This window comes from Pelobates fuscus, chromosome 2, assembly GCF_036172605.1.
Source record: "Pelobates fuscus isolate aPelFus1 chromosome 2, aPelFus1.pri, whole genome shotgun sequence".
Taxonomy (NCBI): Eukaryota; Metazoa; Chordata; class Amphibia; order Anura; family Pelobatidae; genus Pelobates; species Pelobates fuscus.
The window spans coordinates 159,947,922-159,967,512 of record NC_086318.1 but is presented as its reverse complement, the minus strand read 5'-3'; the positions used below and the strand labels follow the sequence as shown (position 1 = coordinate 159,967,512).

Sequence of the window (19,591 nt, the reverse complement as noted above, 5' to 3'; positions counted from 1 at the left end):
AGTGTTTTAAAATCCAATAAGCCCAAATATACTTTTTAGCATGCAGAGCCCATAGTCTTTGGGCAAAAGGCTGGTGATTAGTCCTCTCCAAAACCCAGTGGCGAGGTTATTTTTGCCACATAGTATTAGGGAGGATAGGTAGGTTGGAGCAGCATTATGTAGGAACTTGTAAGCAAGCAACATAATCTTAAATTGAGCCCTATATCTAACTGTAAGCCAATTTAGGGACTGACAGAGGGGGGAGGCGTGAGAGGTGCAGGTGGACAGGAAAACGAGCCTTGCTGCCACGTTCATAATAGATTGCAGCGGTGCAATCTGGGAACACGTAAGACTACTGAGAAGGGGATTGAAGTAGTCAAATCGAGAAAGAACAACGGCATGGACCAGCACCTTAGCCGCGTCTGGTGTTAAATAGGGGCGGATGCGAGCTATGTTTTTGAGATGGGAGCTGCAGGATTTGGTGATCGACTGGACATGAGGGGTGAAGGATAGGTCATAGTCAAAGAGAACACCTAGGCAGCGAGCCTGCGAGGCAGAGGTGATGGTGTTGATGTTGACTTGGAGGGAGACAGACATGGGAGTAGCAACACTTGAAGGAGGAAAGACCAGAAGTTCTGTTTTGGACAGGCTGAGTTTAAGAAAGTGAGCAGCCATCCAATTGGAAATCGCTGAGAGGCAGTCAGAGACACGAGTCAAGATGGGCGGAGAGAGATCAGGAGAGGACAGGTAGATTTGTGTGTCATCTACATATAAATGATAATAGAAGCCAAAGGAGCTGATGAGTTTACCACTCCCTCCTGCCAGTCACTCAGTGTAGCGTGGCCTAACTGAGCGGACCGTGGTACAGGAGGATTTGTTTCCTGTACCCAACAGACTGACAGGACGTAAGAGAATGACGGGAAGAAGCGCTTACAACTGAAGTCCTTAGTTCCAATGGAGCAATATAACAAATAGAAGGGACCAAACCCAAATATAGTGTAGTATTTCAGGGTATAAAATATGGCAAATAAAAGAGATTGCACTTACACTTTTCTGGAGCTCAAGATCAGCTAAAGGTCACGGTGCCTGGACGGTACAATCCCCGTCTGCGGCTATGTAGATGGTCCTAATCCTATATGAGGAGGTGTCTTTAGGTCAGTGGTTAGCGTTGTAAGGTCAGCAGCAGTAATAGCGGTGCTCACATTCAATGTATTCTGGAATGCCAGTAGATAGTGCTCCAGTAATATAAGAAAAAAATATAAAAACAAAAAATAAAAGGAGATATGCTCTCAAAGGAAGAGCAAACAAGTACTGCGCAATCCTAAACAGCATAGGTGGTATGTTCCCCATCAAGGAATATAATAATAAACAAAATGATAACATGAACAAGTAGCTTAAAATATGAATAATTTAATAATATATTAACCTACTTCTTGAAGTTATTTTGTTGATGGGTACACAGGTGAAGATGATTTTGGCGTCCCCCTAAAATAAACACATCATGGAATAATACTATTTTTTTTTTCAAATCATTCAAAGTTTATTAGAACTTGGCATTTTACAGCATGTTAACCCCTTAAGGACACATGACATGTGTGACATGTCATGATTCCCTTTTATTCCAGAAGTTTGGTCCTTAAGGGGTTAAAACAAAGTCTACACTGTGTGCAGAATTATTAGGCAAATGAATATTTTGACCACATCATCCTCTTTATGCATGTTGTCTTACTCCAAGCTGTATAGGCTCGAAAGCCTACTACCAATTAAGCATATTAGGTGATGTGCATCTCTGTAATGAGAAGGGGTGTGGTCTAATGACATCAACACCCTATATCAGGTGTGCATAATTATTAGGCAACTTCCTTTCCTTTGGCAAAATGGGTCAAAAGAAGGACTTGACAGGCTCAGAAAAGTCAAAAATAGTGAGATATCTTGCAGAGGGATGCAGCACTCTTAAAATTGCAAAGCTTCTGAAGCGTGATCATCGAACAATCAAGCGTTTCATTCAAAATAGTCAACAGGGTCGCAAGAAGCGTGTGGAGAAACCAAGGCGCAAAATAACTGCCCATGAACTGAGAAAAGTCAAGCGTGCAGCTGCCAAGATGCCACTTGCCACCAGTTTGGCCATATTTCAGAGCTGCAACATCACTGGAGTGCCCGAAAGCACAAGGTGTGCAATACTCAGAGACATGGCCAAGGTAAGAAAGGCTGAAAGACGACCACCACTGAACAAGACACACAAGCTGAAACGTCAAGACTGGGCCAAGAAATATCTCAAGACTGATTCTTCTAAAGTTTTATGGACTGATGAAATGAGAGTGAGTCTTGATGGGCCAGATGGATGGATTGGTAAAGGGCAGAGAGCTCCAGTCTGACTCAGACGCCAGCAAGGTGGAGGTGGAGTACTGGTTTGGGCTGGTATCATCAAAGATGAGCTTTATGGGGCCTTTTCGGGTTGAGGATGGAGTCAAGCTCAACTCCCAGTTTCTGGAAGACACCTTCTTCAAGCAGTGGTACAGGAAGAAGTCTGCATCCTTCAAGAAAAACATGATTTTCATGCAGGACAATGCTCCATCACACGCGTCCAAGTACTCCACAGCGTGGCTGGCAAGAAAGGGTATAAAAGAAGAAAATCTAATGACATGGCCTCCTTGTTCACCTGATCTGAACCCCATTGAGAACCTGTGGTCCATCATCAAATGTGAGATTTACAAGGAGGGAAAACAGTACACCTCTCTGAACAGTGTCTGGGAGGCTGTGGTTGCTTCTGCACGCAATGTTGATGGTGAACAGATCAAAACACTGACAGAATCCATGGATGGCAGGCTTTTGAGTGTCCTTGCAAAGAAAGGTGGCTATATTGGTCAATGATTTGTTTTTGTTATGTTTTTGAATGTCAGAAATGTATATTTGTGAATGTTGAGATGTTATATTGGTTTCACTGGTAAAAATAAATAATTGAAATGGGTATATATTTGTTTTTTGTTAAGTTGCCTAATAATTATGCACAGTAATAGTCACCTGCACACACAGATATCCCCCTAAAATAGCTATAACTAAAAACAAACTAAAAACTACTTCCAAAAATATTCAGCTTTGATATTAATGAGTTTTTTGGGTTCATTGAGAACATGGTTGTTGTTCAATAATAAAATTAATCCTCAAAAATACAACTTGCCTAATAATTCTGCACTCCCTGTATATGTAGGTAAAAAAGAGAAAACATGCATTAGCAGTAAAAGCATAGCACTTTATAGCATGTTAAAACATGTATGAGCATGGAATATATTTGCGAGTCGGTAGTACAAGGTATAATAACACTGGGAAGGCACAGCCTGTATAGGGCTAAAGAATCAACAGGTGGCATCACATTACAAGAGCAAAGATGAACATGTCAATCATGGACATGCCGTAGGTCAGTGCTTTAGTATATAAACATTATCAAACAAATATAGCACTACGCCATTTATAAATACAGACAAAGATAAATAATGGCATCTGTGTAATGCAAGACATGAAACTGTGTAGAATACATTTAGAGTAAACATGGGCATGATTGAGAATCATGTGGAAATATAAAAATAAAACATGATTTAGCTGGCTGAAATTCTAACAAGGATGCACTCATATTTTGATAAAGGGGAATGTAAGGAATAAATTCTGCAATATTCGGTATGGAACTCTAGGAACCTTAAATCCACTTTTTGTCTTTAACAATAAACAGTGTAATAAAACAAATATAGGGCTCCTCTTGGGGCAGAAAGAAAAAAAATATCCCCAATAACAGAAGGTGACTCATAAAAAGGACCCAGGGTGAAGACTCCTCATCGAGTGACCTAAGGGGCAAAAATCATATCACTGTATCTCTAGGGGTCTTGAACCAAGCACATGCAACCATTAATAATTAAAAAAAAATTATGACAGTATCTTCACCAAGGGCTAAAAAAAGCTAAAAAGAAAAAAATGCTTGTAGATTGAACAACTTTTGTACACTCGAAGGATTCACTATCTATGTCAACCCCCTCCCATAGAGTCCACAGGCCAGCTGTCATCTGCACCTCCACAACAATACCAGTGCCTCCGGTAGGGCAGGAAGGGAACCTCCAAATGTCTCCACTATTACCGGCCACACCTTTGATGCACCGGCCACAGGACCCCCATAGTCGAGCAGGGCTCACAGTGACGGGGGACACCGTTCTCCAGGTCCCCACAAAACCCAGAGGCAGGAGTCCCACATATTGACTGGGAGCTTCCTGTCCCACTGCAGGATCGGTCCACTGTGCAGGTAAGTTGAAATCTCCCTCTGCCATACTTAAAGGGACACTCCAGGCACCCAGACCACTTTTGCCCATTGGAGTGGTCTGGGTGCCAACTCCCACCATCCTTAACCCTGCAAGTGTAATTATTAGGAGCCAAGCGGAAGCCGGGAGAATCAAACAGCATTTGCCCTACAGTACGCTAACTGGCGAACTGGACTCCAGGTATTGACACTTTGCAAGACCAGCCCGCAGGAGACATCTCCCAGTGTGGGAAGCATGCATGTGAGTCACGGGAAAATATACCGCAGAACTCACCACCTAATCTAGTAAGCAGTTATCTGTTTACCATTTCTTATCGAAAATTAAGTGCTTTATTTTTTATAAGTGTGGATGTATATTTTTAAATCCTTTTTTTTTTAATATTGTGGAATGTTAAATAAATTGTCACTATTCCTTATGTAATAAGTATACTAATTGTATGTGTTAATGAACACTATGCGCAAAGGTGCAATCTGAACATTGTACATACAGATCTGCCCTATCACTATCTTCAATCTATTTTTTCCATGTACCATATGAACCTTGGACATATGACTGCTATCAATTAAGGAGTATAAGTATAAACACTTTTGGTTTGTTTTGGCTGCATGTGTGTAGGGGCTGATTGTCTAAATATCGCTCCACTTCAATATTTACTGTTGGATGTTATGTTAAAGTGTTGTAGCTAGAATATATATCACTTTTCCCACAGAGTTTAACATTAATTTAAAGATATATTTGCTCTGAAATTTTTTTACTAGAGTTATATAGCGCTCCGACAACACCCAATTGTTCATACCATTTATACTTATAGCCACAACCAACACAGGTGAGGCACGTCTTCTCTTGCAGGCAGTTTGCAACTTGCCATTCCCCCAGGGCCACAATGCATGAGTCTGAGTCCACATGAAGGTCCAAACCACACGGACGTCCGCACATCTTCAGCGTTCTGCATTGGGCCATGATCAATGTAATGCTGGCAGGTTCCCCCACTTGATTCCAGCAAAACTTTCAGATGTGGTTTTTTTAGTCCGTTTTAAAATCTTTGTGACCAGAGCTGTAAATAATGGCCGCCAGCCAGCTCGGCGGCCCGGCACCCCAGAATACTAAATTATACCCCACTCTAATATTATACCCACTATTTCTAAATTCCCCTTATACCACAACTATAACTCTTCTCAAGATTTTTATCCTCCTATTTTAAACAAACTGACATTAACCCCTCTCTAAGCTTAACCCACTCTTTACCCAAACTATTTCTAATATTTTTCACCCTGTATGCATTTACACTCACTATACTGGGATACACTGAAACACATTTAAAAAAATGCCAATTCCAACAAGATTATGGCAGCTTTACAAAATATTGACAGGTATAAACTCTTTAGTGAAAAAACTTCACTAAGAATACATGGAATATGTTCAAACAAATATTAGAAATCTATACTTCTCATTACGTACCGCTGGGTAATAAATATAAAAGAAAAATTGAAATCAATGTATCATAGTGGGAAGGTAAACTAAATTAACTAGTCATGAGAAAGGTCAACAAATGTCTTTAGTTTAGAAAAACGGCACCTCGGAGGGGATATGATAGTATGTACAAACCAGTGTCTGTAAATCTATTCCTAAATAGGACTATACATAGGATGACAGGCCACACATTCAGACTGGAAGAAAGGCAATTAAGCAAAGGTAAGGTGGAATTCTTTGCCAGAAGAGAGAGTTTTTATCAGTCTGTATAGATGTTTAAACAGCAATTAGATGAATACCACTTCTAGAGCAGTGGAAACCTGTTCTTGGAGTGACAAATCACGCTTCTCTATTTGGCATTCTAATTAGCGAATTTGGTTTTACATGTGCCAGGAGAACGTTGCCTGCCAGATTGCATTGTGCCAACTGTAAATTTTGATAAAGGAGGGATAATAGTATGGGGTTGTTTTTCGGATGCTGGGCTAGGCCCCTTCTAGTGAAAGGAAATCTCAATGCTTCAGCATACCAACACACTTTGAACAATGGTATGCTTCCAGCTTTGTGTCATGGTTTGGGGAAGGACCATTTCTATTCCAGCAGGACTGTTTCCCTGAGTACAAAGCAAGGTCCATGAAGACATGGTTGGATGAGTTTGGTGTGGAAGAGCTTGACTGGCCCAGTTATAGCCCTGACCTCAAGCCCACTGAACACCTTTAAGATGAACTGTAATGGAGATTGCGAGCCAGGCCTTCTCTTCCAACATAAGTGCTCTACTGGGCGAATAGGCAAAGATTCCCACAGAAATAATCCAATATCTTGTGGAAAGCCTTCCCAGAAGAGTGGAAGCGGTTATAGCTGCAAATGGTAGACCATCTACATATTAGTATCTATTTATTTAGAATGCAATTTTATAAAAGCCCCTGTTGGTGTAATGGGCAGGTGTCCCATTCAATACGTGTGTCCATACAGTGTAGGTTCTGGTTTATATGATATTGCAAAGGGAGAATTATTGATTATAGATATTGGGGTTTATTACCTAACTTGTGCTGTTTGTTTTCACAATAAGCCATTCTTGACCTACACTTCCCCTTTCTGTAGTTTGGGGGGGGGGGGGGTGTTGGTGGTGGTGGTGGTGTGTGTGTGAATAATAATAATAAGTGGACCATTCCTTGCAGTAAAATAAATGGTTGATAATTAAAAAAAATAATAATAATTAACATAAAAAACAAACAAAAACAGTACAACCTGTAGCTTTTTATTTACCTACTTGGTTATCCAAAATATCAGATGTGACAGTTTTTGTTTTTTTAAAGCAGTGGCACATATATTTTAAAATAATGCGAATTTCTGGGTTTTATAGACCTCCAAAAAAGCATTGAACCTTTGAATGTGTGGTTCACATAACACACAGTTCAAAACTATGTACTCTCTCTCTCAGCAATATTTCAGTTCTACACTGGTTATTATCACTGGTTTAAAGCCTGTTAAGATTATTTTTGCCCAATACCCTCTCAAGCCCCAAAGAAACACAATTGAAAACATAATAGAAGTTACCATTCCCATATTATAGGACAACATATTCACACTCTCCCCTACCATAAAAAAACCCTCACAAAATTCTATGCCGATAATAGATATGTATAATTTTCTCAAGTAAACGTGGCAAAGTTTGTCTAGTCTCTTTTAGTAAAAAATTATTTGAAATTACTAATTTCCTCAAAGTCACTTCTACAGTGTGTTAACAAATACATAAAGACTGTGCACAATCTAGGGTTCCCATACAGGTGGCTGCAGCAGCTGCTTTATCAGTAGAATATCCTGGATAGTATACATGCTGCTTTTTATTTGATATTCGAAATACAGTTTTAAATATATTTATTGTACAGAGTCTGAAGATTAGTGAGAGGTGTTACAAGAGGGGTATCTAGTCATGCTGTGCCAAGAGTTGTCACCTCAGCTATTGTTCCCCAAACAATAACAAGAGGGTTCCAAAATTATACCCTAGGTTTTTCAGGACCATATGCATGGCTCCAGCCATGGTCTGCGCCCCCCCTCCCCCCCCCCACTTCCCCCCCTAGCAATGGCTCTGATCCCATTCTATGAACTGCTGAATACCACTGTTTTTGTGTCAAACAACAGTACATGATCAGCGTGTTAACTATAGTTCTAGAAAGAAGTCCTCAAAATGAGCTGGCTTAAAGTATTGATAAAACATTTTTATATTAAAACAAAACAAAAACTTGGAAAGATTAGCAAGTTGAGAGAGGTAGGAGTAGTCATTCATCAATCACAAGAAACTTCTGTATTAAATATATAATTTTATACCATTAGATAAACACAATGTTACAAGCCGTACCACTGTATGCTTCGTTTTTCGTTATACAAATAACACATATGAGCATTGAATATTAAAGAACACACTGAGCATTAATGTCATATTATGCATTCATAAAATCCTAAATTAGGTAAACATAAATACAAAAAAATGACTAGAAAATTAAACAGTGCGTATTACATGATATCATGTTATCAATACTATTGCTATATGTCAATATGGAAGAACACTTGTTTATTTGGAATATTTGATTTCATAACAGAATAATTAATAACACTCAAATGGTACTGACGTTCAAGGTTAATGATATTGTTCCAACAAACAAGAAAGTGACTGTGTACTCAACCTGTATCAATTCTCTATGACATTGTAACTTTTAAGATGTCCCACAGGTTTAGAATTCAAGCGTTACTTTGTATTTGGTGGATATACAAAATGTTCTTTTGACAATGTTTTGTGTCTGTGCAATTTCTTTTCTGGATGCAAAAAACACTGAAATACTTCCCAGAGGTGCTCTTAAGGCCTTACCCTACAGAGCCAGGATACTTTGTAAGTTTCTTCACTTACTATTTGAATGAATAATACAGAACTGTGATTATCATTAATATTAGGTACTACTAAAGAAATGACAAACTAATTTTTAGGTTATTGTGATACTCTTAAGTTTGGGCTTGACAAATTTGCTTTGAATCTAGGAGCCAGCTAAAAAAGCTATTAGCCAGAATATTTTTTTCAACTTACAAAGCTTTATTTTCAACGACAAAAATACAGTTCTTAACCCCTTAAGGACACATGACAGGTGTGACATGTCATGATTCCCTTTTATTCCAGAAGTTTGGTCCTTAAGGGGTTAAAAGGACACTATAGGCACCAGAACCACTACAGATTAATGTAGTGGCTCTGATGTCTATAGCCTCTCTGCATGCTTTTCAGTGTTTATATTGCTGACTAGCAACACCTCTAGCGGCAGTCACTCATACGGCCACAACAAGTGCTTCCTAGTCCAAATCTGCACAGTGTGCAGCACCTACTTTTTTAGCATCTCCACGCTCTGAATGTAGGCACTGAACGTTCCCCATAGAGATTCACTGATTCAATGCATCTATGTGAGGAGATGCTGATTGGCACAGCGTGGCGTTTTGACACCCATGCGCAATAGCGTAAAAATGTGTTCCTATAGGAAAACATAGGATTGGGTGAGATCATCAAGATTATGTCAGCCATCGAGGCAGAGCCAACCGAGGCAAGACTGGCACGTTGTGGGAAAAAAAAGTGAGTGCTGGTCACCTAAACAGCCACTCAGTGACAGGCACACAATCACACTCAAATTTTTTTTTTAAATCTAATTTACGTCCGCCCAGCCTCCCTACCTTTGGAAAAGCTGGAGTGTATTTATTTTCCATGGGGTCCAACGAGGATCCTTTCCATGAGGTCCAGTGGAGCTGCTGTGATCCTGTAACCCTAAAGGTCTTCTTGCTCTGCTCCCTCACGCACCGTTTAGTGATGCTGGGACGGAGTTACGTGATATCCTGGCATCCCTGCAGGGCACGCGAGCAGAGCAAGGAGATCTGAAAGACTACTACTCCTTGGCCGCCTATTGCCATTCCACACAGCCGTCAGCCTAGGTTGGGCCCTTAGGTGGCCAGTGCTGAATGGGCTGACAAGCACCAAGGCGTCTGGACAAAATTCCTAGCTTTATAGCAGCTATTGAGTGCTCAACACTTTATAATCTTATGGGACAGTCCAATCATTAAAATCACTTCAGCATAAAGGAGCACTCTAAGCACCCAATACACTACATCTTAATATGGTGGCTTTGGGGGCATAGGTGCTTTCCCATTACTCTGACAAACACAAAACACTGCCTTTTCTGAGAAACAATACTGTTTACATTTGGCTAAAAACACGACTCTACAGCATGATGATGCAAAAGTGGCAAGCATTTTTTTATGATTCAATACTTCTCTCAATTTGTAAAGTTAGGATGTTCCATTAATAAAGTGATTTGGGGGCATAGATGGCGGCCCTGCAGTTTTTCTGTTGTGGTCAGTGCCATTTCTAAGGAACACCACTATTCACACTTTGCAAATTTTACACATACTAATGGCTGTCAGACAGCCTTTAAGAGCTTTAGATGAACTTTGATTAAATTACTTAATCTATTGGACTTCCAGTAGGGGTGCAAAGTATATTTATGGTAGATTCTGTACGTGTCTAATAGTTCTGTATGAGAAGCTTTAGATTCAACACTTCTTAGAGAAAAGCATCAGATTGGCAGATCATGGTGATTGTGATCTTAATGCTTCTCTATGAGAAGCATCTGATTGGACATAAGTCATCAGTCTTAAAGACTTCACAGGAGGATGATCAGACTACAGTGAGGAGACAGTCCTGGTGCTAGAGTAAAGTTATTTTCTATGGCTTCTGTGATTTATTAAATAAAATAAATAAAAAAAATAAAAACGAATAGGAGTTGTAATAATTAAGGAGCACTTTAAATAAAAAAAAAAGAAATGTGTATAGATGTATATACAGGCCTTAAAATGTCCTATGCTACTAGACAGGCCTGTTGCCCGCACATCTGGAGATTCCATAGCACAGTAGTAGTGAGTGGAATTTTGAGCAGTGTGTGTATTAAAACTATTTATTCTAACATGTCCTGTAACACCTTCTTCATTAGGCTCCTATTTTGTCTTCTTAAGTCCACCATTTCCTGTCTTAAGTAAAGATGATTTGAGAGAGGATGCTTCAAAATTCCAGTCAACAGGAGTTAAAAGCTGGTAAGTCTTCTTATGAGTCCAGTAGGGGTTCATTACAAATGTTACTAATGTTAATCCAGTCAAGAACAAGACTAAATAAGGAGCTGGGGTGGAACTCACCAAATTATCCCAATTGCAAAAACATATCCACCATATGTGGTAAGTAAGGACAATGCGACAATGGAACATGTGAATCATTACCCATTGGTTTGCTTTCCATAATAAAGTATCTGACCAGCCAGCCTGAAAAAAAAAAAAAAAAAAATTATTTGCATTAAAAGGAGTGTGCTTAAATTTTTTTCACAACCACCAATCAATAACCATTGGAGAATGAGGTACAATCAAACAATAGAAACATGGAATCGACTGATTATCAGTTTTGCCGATATTATCAGTCGATACAGATTTTTTGTAAGTATCGATATCAGCCGATAATCCCCAGCAATACCAATAATGAATGAGTGGGACGGCGCGTCCATAAGGCAGCACAAGCGGCCGCTTTGGGGCGCTAGATCGGAGTGAAGGCCGGAGGTGGACGCACAGCACTCCCTCCTGCCAGGCATTCTGTGTAGCAAATTAGGTTTCCTGTACCCGGCCGGACTGAAAGGAAGTGCTCACTGAGAGAGCACTTCCTGTCAGTCCGGCCGTGTAAAGGAGACTGAATCTCCTGTATCGCGGTGCGCACTGCTCTGCTCGGCCATGCTACCAGGAGACACAGAGAGAGGGATGGGGGAGTGGGGACACTATAGTACAGGGGACAGGGGGGATGTTAAGGATCACTATGGGACGGGGGTGGTAGAACACTATGGGACAGGGGGTGGGATGGAATGGAACACTATGGGACAGGGAGGGGGGTGAAGAACACTATGGGACAGGGAGGGGGGGTGAAGAACACTATGGGGCAGGGAGGGGGGTGAAGAACACTATGGGGCAGGGAGGGGGGGTGAAGAACACTATGGGGCAGGGAGGGGGGGTGAAGAACACTATGGGGCAGGGAGGGGGGGTGAAGAACACTATGGGGCAGGGAGGGGGGGTGAAGAACACTATGGGGCAGGGAGGGGGGTGAAGAACACTATGGGGCAGGGAGGGGGGTGAAGAACACTATGGGGCAGGGAGGGGGGTGAAGAACACTATGGGGCAGGGAGGGGGGGTGAAGAACACTATGGGGCAGGGAGGGGGGGTGAAGAACACTATGGGGCAGGGAAGGGGGGTGAAGAACACTATGGGGTAGGGAGGGGGGGTGAAGAACACTATGGGGCAGGGAAGGGGGGTGAAGAACACTATGGGGTAGGGAGGGGGGGTGAAGAACACTATGGGGCAGGGAGGGGGGGTGAAGAACACTATGGGGCAGGGAAGGGGGGTGAAGAACAATATGGGACAGGAATGGGAGGGGAAGAACACTATGGGACAGGAAAGGGAGGTGAAGAACACTATGGGACAGGGAAGGGAGGTGAAGAACACTATGGGACAGGGAAGGGAGGTGAAGAACACTATGGGACAGGGAAGGGAGGTGAAGAACACTATGGGACAGGGCAGAGGGGTGAAGAACACTATGGGACAGGGAAGGCGGGTGAAGAACACTATGGGACAGGGAAGGGGGGTAAAGAATACTATGGGACAGGGAGGGGGGGTGAGGAACACTATGGGACACTATAAGACAGGGTTATATTTGGTTGTTAAAATTCCTCTATTAGGGTGGCTTAGGATAAGGGGGCTTAGAGTTTTAGGTACAATTTCCCAATCCTCTATCGGGGAACCACACAAATCACCCATATTATATGAATAGTTGGACAACAAAACTGCAGCTGAATAGACATACAATTTTGTGTAAAATAAGTGAATTTGGGGGGCGGAGCCTGACTGCCAAGCTGTGCAGACGTGTGCTGAGTGAGCTCCTGCACTTGGCACGTTTTCTTTATTTACAGCAGTCAAACTCTTTCTACCTGAAATGAAGGGTCATGAAGGGGAATCTCTGGCACACCGATCAAGACTAAAATTGGGATTACCCTCTTCCTGATCACCAGACCTACCTCTCTGCGACCTTCGTGCATGGATGGCAGGGGAGCTCTCCAAAGCCGAAACTGGCTAGCTTGCTATAAAATATCTGCTTCCTACCCCCCTTTGTACTGGTAGGGGTTATTGCGGTGACGCGGTCCCCACTGGGACACTACTGAGGTCCTCCTGAAGCAACTTACAATCCTGCTGACAACTGACAACTACAGGGCGTTGAGGCCTACCTGTTAAAAATGGCCGCCCTGCTGAGACCTACAGCCCCAGCTGTCGACACAAGACTGCCAACACACGTGGATAGCTTCCGCGAGGCTTTAGACAGCATATGCCGTTGATTCTTGGAAAAGCACTACACTCAGAGACTTACCTCTGTTCCTCCAGACCAAGCTGAGGTCTACCCGGAGAAACCCGATCAGCTATCATTGTTTGGCCACATACATACGGCATTTCCACACTGGGAAAGTGCAGAAAAAACGGTGCAGAAAGCCATCTTGGTGAAAGCTCACCCTGCGCAACTTAGACTTGCATGGTGGCCATAACTCACCAATGGAGATATACACCACTCCATCCTCAACTAGGTTTATCAGGTCCGTCAGCATACACCTCACGACAGCAAGCAAACTCAGCCAGGGGGCTGCATCAACAGCAACGATGGATTCAGAGATATGGCACCCCTCAAGGCCTGGAGCCGGAGCTACAGAAAACTGTGGAACTTCCCGCAGGCAACAGGCAACAGGCCACTCACCAAGCTCTGAGATTCCTCATGGAGGAGAGAAGATAAATCAACTGCCTCTCAGTGTACCCCTGGGGCTTCCTGAATCTTGGGTTGGCCAAGTCGGAGACTCTCTGATGACCGTGGGCTTACTACCTAAGCTCTGAGTCCTCCATGTTATCGGTGGACGCCATCTTGCTCTATTTTTGTGCCGTTTAACTGCATAAGTATAATATGCTTTTCTGTATTTATTTTACGCATTGTACTCGGGCATTCCTACCTTATACGGTGCAGAGATATGGCTATCCTGTTAGTCCCAGTGGAACCTCTCCTCTAACCATCTGAGATTGTCTTATTATAGGTCAGGATGACTTCTTTAAAATGTAAGCCTTGTCTCTAACTACCCTTTCGTGATGTATTCCTAGTTTCCATCTTACTCACCCAAAAATTGATTAAGTTACTCATATTTTAGCTGTAATCCACGTACATAATAAATACTGCCTACTTCTTAAATACCCCTCTATTATGTTACATATACAAAGTTTTTTCTTGGTTTTCATATATTATAAAAAAAAGTGCAAGTTATTCTTGAGTGCCACGATGCATAAACGCTGTCCATACATACTAAACCTGTTCAAGTCATAGCAGTATACCTAAGCATATTTAGCCTTTTTATTCTCGTAACGCATTGTTCTGATTTCTCAACAACTATGTCATTAAGTATATGTAATATGCTTGCTATTGCTGTTGTGGTGCGGCAGCACAACAAAATAAAGAATTACAAAAATAACAACTAAATTTGTGTTTTGTGAATAGGCAAATGGGTGAAAACAATGAATTTTGATATGTAAACACCATTTAGCTTTTAGTGAATAGACTCCTGTGTTGTAATATATGTCTAAAGCTTCAACAGAAGTGTGTAAAGCTGGCAAAATACATTCTAGACAGCTTAGTTGGACATAACTGAAAGAAGAATCTCGGAGTATAAGTTCCTGCTGCATTAAAAGCTCAAAGGTGGTAATGAGCCTGCTGATAGTTACCTGCTTTAAAGTGAACCTGTAATAAAAAAGTTCACTTACCTGAAATCGCTCCCATATACATTGAATACACCATATAACACAAAGATATATGGTGTATTCCAGGGCCGGATTAACATAGGGGATTTTTTTCTTATTTTTGTTTTGCTTTTTTTGTTTGCACACTACTCTTAGGTTTGCCACCTGACTGGTATTTACCAGCACAGCCAGTATTAGAGGCTGCCTGGCCGTGCCGGTATTGCAGTAATACCAGCAATACAAATGCAGATATTTTTCTCAGTATAAACGGAGATTACTCTGCAATACCAGCATTAGCCAGTAGGGGTCACTGTGTGTGAGAGAGGCGGGGATAGGAAGTTACAGCATATCTCTCCCTGCCTCTCTCTACTCACTAATCCGTGGGGGAGCAGCTACACAGCACAGAGAGTTCAGACAGCAGCTCCCAGCCTGCAGATACAGACTACAACTCAGGGAAGTGAGTGATGAGAGGAAAGGCAACAGGGAGACATGTGGATACTGAGACACTAAGGGACACATGGGGGCACTGAGACACTTGGGGACACTGAGACACATGGGGACATTGGGATACACATTGGGACATGGAGACACTAGGGACACAGTGTCTCCATGTGTCCCCAGTGTCATCTAGTATCCCAGTGTCTGTGTCCCCATGTCTCCGAGTGTCCACATGTCTGTGTCCACAAGTGTCCCCATGCCTCCCAGTGTCCCCTAGTCTCCCAGTGTCCCCTAGTCTCCCAGTGTCCCCTAGTCTCCCAGTGTCCCCTAGTCTCCCAGTGTCTGTGTTCCCATGTCTCGCAGTGTCCCTAGTGGCTTAGTGCCCCCAAATGTCTGTGTCCCTATGTCTCTCAGTGTCTGTGTCCCCATTTCTCCCAGTGTCCCCATGTCTGTATCCACAAGTGCCCCCATGTGTCTCCCAGTGTCCTCAAGTGTCTCAGTGCCCCCATGTCTCCCAGTGTCCTCAAGTGTCTCAGTGCCCCCATGTCTCCCAGTGTCCCCGAGTATCCTAGTGACACGGGACACACTGAGACATGGGGACACTGGGAGAAATGGGGACACAGACACTGGGAGACTAGGGGACTGGGTGACATGTGGACACTGATGCCAGACTGGCCTTCCAATTTTTTGGACAGACATGTCCCCTTTTTGGGTATGTTCGCGCCTTTTGGCAGTTCTGGTCACGTGATTTGTATCAGTGGCCCATGCTTTTACCCCGCCCATTGACTTCCTGCTTCACTGGACACTGCTGTTAGGAGGTATGGATTTACTTGAAAGATGAAAGCATAAATTAGAGAGAGATTAGCATAGAGTATGTGTTTTCTTTTAGCTGCATCCTTTGAGTTTCCCTCCAACACTATCTTCATCAGATACATGACTCTTGAGAGTTACGACTGTTTTAGTGTTTTTGATCGATACGTTTCTGTAATTAGGCCCCATCATAATTGTCAGCACCAGGCCCACTGGGCTCTTAATCTGGCCCTGGTGTATTCAATGTAAAACATATTTACTCACCTTACAGCGCTGCTTTGTGGATGTTACTCTTCATGTATAAACCCACATCCGGCCTGTCCCGATCTCTTCTTTGATTTGCCCCACTTGGGACGTCAGTGACAACGACATGCTGACTTAGTTGCCGGCATCGGATCGGAATATCGCACCGCTACTATACTCCAAGTGCCGGCTAGGGAGATTCCATAGCTACCACAGCGCATGCGCTGTGGTTGCTATGGGTGGAAAACAGCAACAGCAACTGCACCTCCTTATCAGTCAATTCCTCGGCACACCTGACAGCTGGGAGTAAAACCTATTTTCCCCCCAATCTTTACATTTGCTAACAAAATGTATTGATAGAATCGTAATGCTCAATCTAATTACCTTAATTTGTTTGTTCATTAGGTCCCCATTAACTGTTCTCCACTGACAATATGCTGTAGCTAGCAGACTTGTTTATAGTTATACCAAAGTGATAAAGCCCCTTATGAAAAAAACAATGTTGTTCACTAACCAGTGAATTATGGAGAATTGAAAATCGAATTGCAAAATGTAGCCCAAAATATACAAATAAGAAAAGCTGTGAAATTGGTTGACATTCCCAATGTGGCTATTTGGCCTATATTTACAATCCACTGTTTAGTGAGTTCGCAGACAAACAAGTTATAGAACAATAGGTGAAAACATACCTTTAGAAGCATCCACGATATACAAGTAAAAGGTGTGCTCATCTCAAGTAATACAACTAAACAGGGTATATAATGTCCAACTGAGGTATAGATCATGGTACCAAAAAAGCCCAAAAATGCAAACAAGTGGTGAACAGCCAGAAAGAGATCACATGTCCAAAACAGAAAATTAAAAGCATGAAGAGCTATATTTTCAAAAAGAAAAAAGCCTGTTGCAGTCAAAATAACAAACCAAGACCAGCTCTGCTGAGCTAAGACCTTGTCATTACCAAGGACTGGATCGAAGAGTAAAGCAGTCAGACCAGTATAGGTGCACTGCACTCCAAACACTGCCCGAGTAGCTGCAAGGTCCCAAAATACTTTCTCCTTGTCAGGTATGGACCTGTAGGTTCCACAAAGAGCAAGTGATACTATATGGGATATTAGAAAAATCCCCAGGTAAACAAAAAAACCCAACGCCATAATAATTAACCGTGTGTTCCATGATGAATAATCAGCATCATAGTTTATTGAGCTCAAAAGATTACTGTAAGTCAACATTTTTCGACAAAGAGGGCAAAAGTACTACTGTTTCTATTGTTCCAGATCATTAAAAAGGAATGCTCTCCCTAGAGCTCTGTATTTTCTGAGTTGTTTTCAAGGACGATATGCATTTTACCTGCAAAATAAACAACGATTGTATCATGAATCTTTTTTTTTCATGTTATGTTAGCGAAGGCACATCTAACCAGAAATATCCATTGTGAAATAAAGGGGACCTATAGCCTTAAAAAAACAAAAAAACACAACTATAGTTTAAAAATTTTAAACTTTTTAAAAAGTTTCATAAAGTTTACTTACCACATTTCCAGCATGAGACACTGCTGCCACAGCTGCCCACTGTGCCTTCTTCTTCATGAGCAAGCCTGCTAACATCATCCTCGTTTTCGTCTAATTCTATGCTTTGTATAGAAAAACATTGAGGACACGTGCGGCAAAATGCTGCTCTGATCCTATGAAATGCTCTCCATAAAAAGCATTAGACTGAAAAATCGAGTCTGACTGTTATTGAAGCAGAATTGCATTTAGCGGCTGTGTGCAATAATAAAGTAGGGTGGAGGCCAAGAACCTGCCGCTCTAGTTTTATATTTATATTTAGCAACAAGGGGAGTGATACTTTGCATATCATTATTATAAAGTATGTCAAATCTTTGTTAATCTGCTGTTTAAATAGCTCAATTTGGAAGATAACACAACCCTTATAACAAAACAATTGCATATAATTGCAGCGATCTACAAATGTTGCAGCTATAAGTGTGCCTTTCATTGATATGATTTGGCAGTTCAAGTGAGGAAATATTGAGATTATATATATATATATATATATATATATATATATATATATAAAGTGCTAAAAAAAACAACTATTGGGTGAGTACTCATCAGTTTATGAATCACTGGTCTAAATTAATTACTCTATGAATGCACAAGGTCAATAAATGAATGACATTATCACCAAAGGCTTAGTATAAACAATGTTAATACATTAACAACTAGAGAAATTCTAAACATGTAAAAGTTACTGTTTTTGTTTTACATTATTCCCTTCATTTTAGCTCTGAAATTTAAAGACTAGATTTGAGATATATATATGTGTGTGTGTGTGTGTGTGATTTTGCTGAGCAGTACTGTAACTATAGCTGCTGTAAAATGCTATTATTGGAACAAAAAATGCAAGTTCTTTTTTCTGGAATCATACTTTATCAGAGTCTATACAGAAGTTTAAACAGCAACTTTATAAATATAGAATATTCATGGATATAATTTTTAATTAGTGGGTAATAGCTTCTTGATCCAAGGAGAGATCTGACTGACAGACAGACACAGACACACACACACACACACTCACACCCTCTCTCTCTCTCTCTCTCTCTCTCTCTCTCTCTGTCATAATGAATTTGGTACAAATACACAGCAGTTGATGTTACTAAACAAGCATCATAAAATCATCAATAATTTACATTAAAATAGAAAATTTGCCAAAATATAGCCTTTTCAATTTCACTGCTTAACTCTCAGATACATAGACATTACTAGGATTTCTGAAAGGACTATTGTACTATAGGTCTAACTTCACATTCCTAAACACAATAAGTTCAGATAACATATTTTCTTACATAACACAATAAGGGGCATAGTCACTGCCAAAATATTTACACAAGCGTAACGTGGCGCCAAAGAGTTAACCCGTATAAGATTTTAGTGTAGACGCATACCTGCACAGACCGACAGAATGAGACCAAATGTGTCGCAAGCACATGATCTGATCTACATACAGTTCACACATCGTCAGTCACTTCCTGCTTCCCTGGAACAGTCCATCTGCACACCCACCGAAGGGGGAGGAGGACTGTACCATTAAGCAGTCAGCCTGCCACTAAGAAGTGCTCAGAAGTCTATTTCATTTATCTTCACATAGTTACAAACTTACAAGTTTGTAAAAATATGTATTTATATTAGAATAAAGAGATGAAGGATATGATCACCCCGTAAAGAAAACGGGCTGGTCACCTTCAGGCCACCCCAGAGCGACGTCTCAGACAAAATAATAAACAACTTTATTAGAAAATAATTAAAACCAAAGAACAGACAAAGTTCTAAAAGTAGATGAATGAATTGGGCCTGGTATCTGCAGAAACATAGCTATGTGCACATGTATCAGTCTCAACACAATATAGGAAACTCACTCATAACAGAGTAGTAGATAGGATACATGTAGCAATATATACTAAATAGTGTCATGCACCAGGA

General features: G+C 41.3%; 1 protein-coding gene across 1 annotated transcript; it reads right to left on the bottom strand.

Moving 5' to 3' along the window:
* Positions 1 to 9,125: 9,125 nt before the first annotated feature.
* CLN8 (CLN8 transmembrane ER and ERGIC protein) lies at positions 9,126 to 19,140 on the bottom strand. The gene is made up of 3 exons (XM_063441117.1): positions 19,057 to 19,140; positions 16,802 to 17,459; positions 9,126 to 11,087 (listed from the first exon to the last, which is right to left on the bottom strand). Exons 2-3 carry the CDS (start codon positions 17,339 to 17,341, stop codon positions 10,770 to 10,772), a joined length of 858 nt encoding a protein of 285 aa, XP_063297187.1. The 5' UTR covers positions 17,342 to 17,459; positions 19,057 to 19,140; the 3' UTR covers positions 9,126 to 10,769.
* Between the last annotated feature and the right edge of the window lie 451 nt (positions 19,141 to 19,591).

What these genes read in the sequence shown, in the direction of transcription:
- CLN8 (XM_063441117.1), bottom strand. Translation starts at nt 17,341, where the DNA reads ATGTTGACTTACAGTAATCTTTTGAGCTCAATAAACTATGATGCTGAT. An exon ending in TATCGTGGATGCTTCTAAAG is followed by an intron (nt 11,088 to 16,801) that starts GTATGTTTTCAC and finishes TTTTTTTTTCAG; the next exon opens with GCTGGCTGGTCAGATACTTT.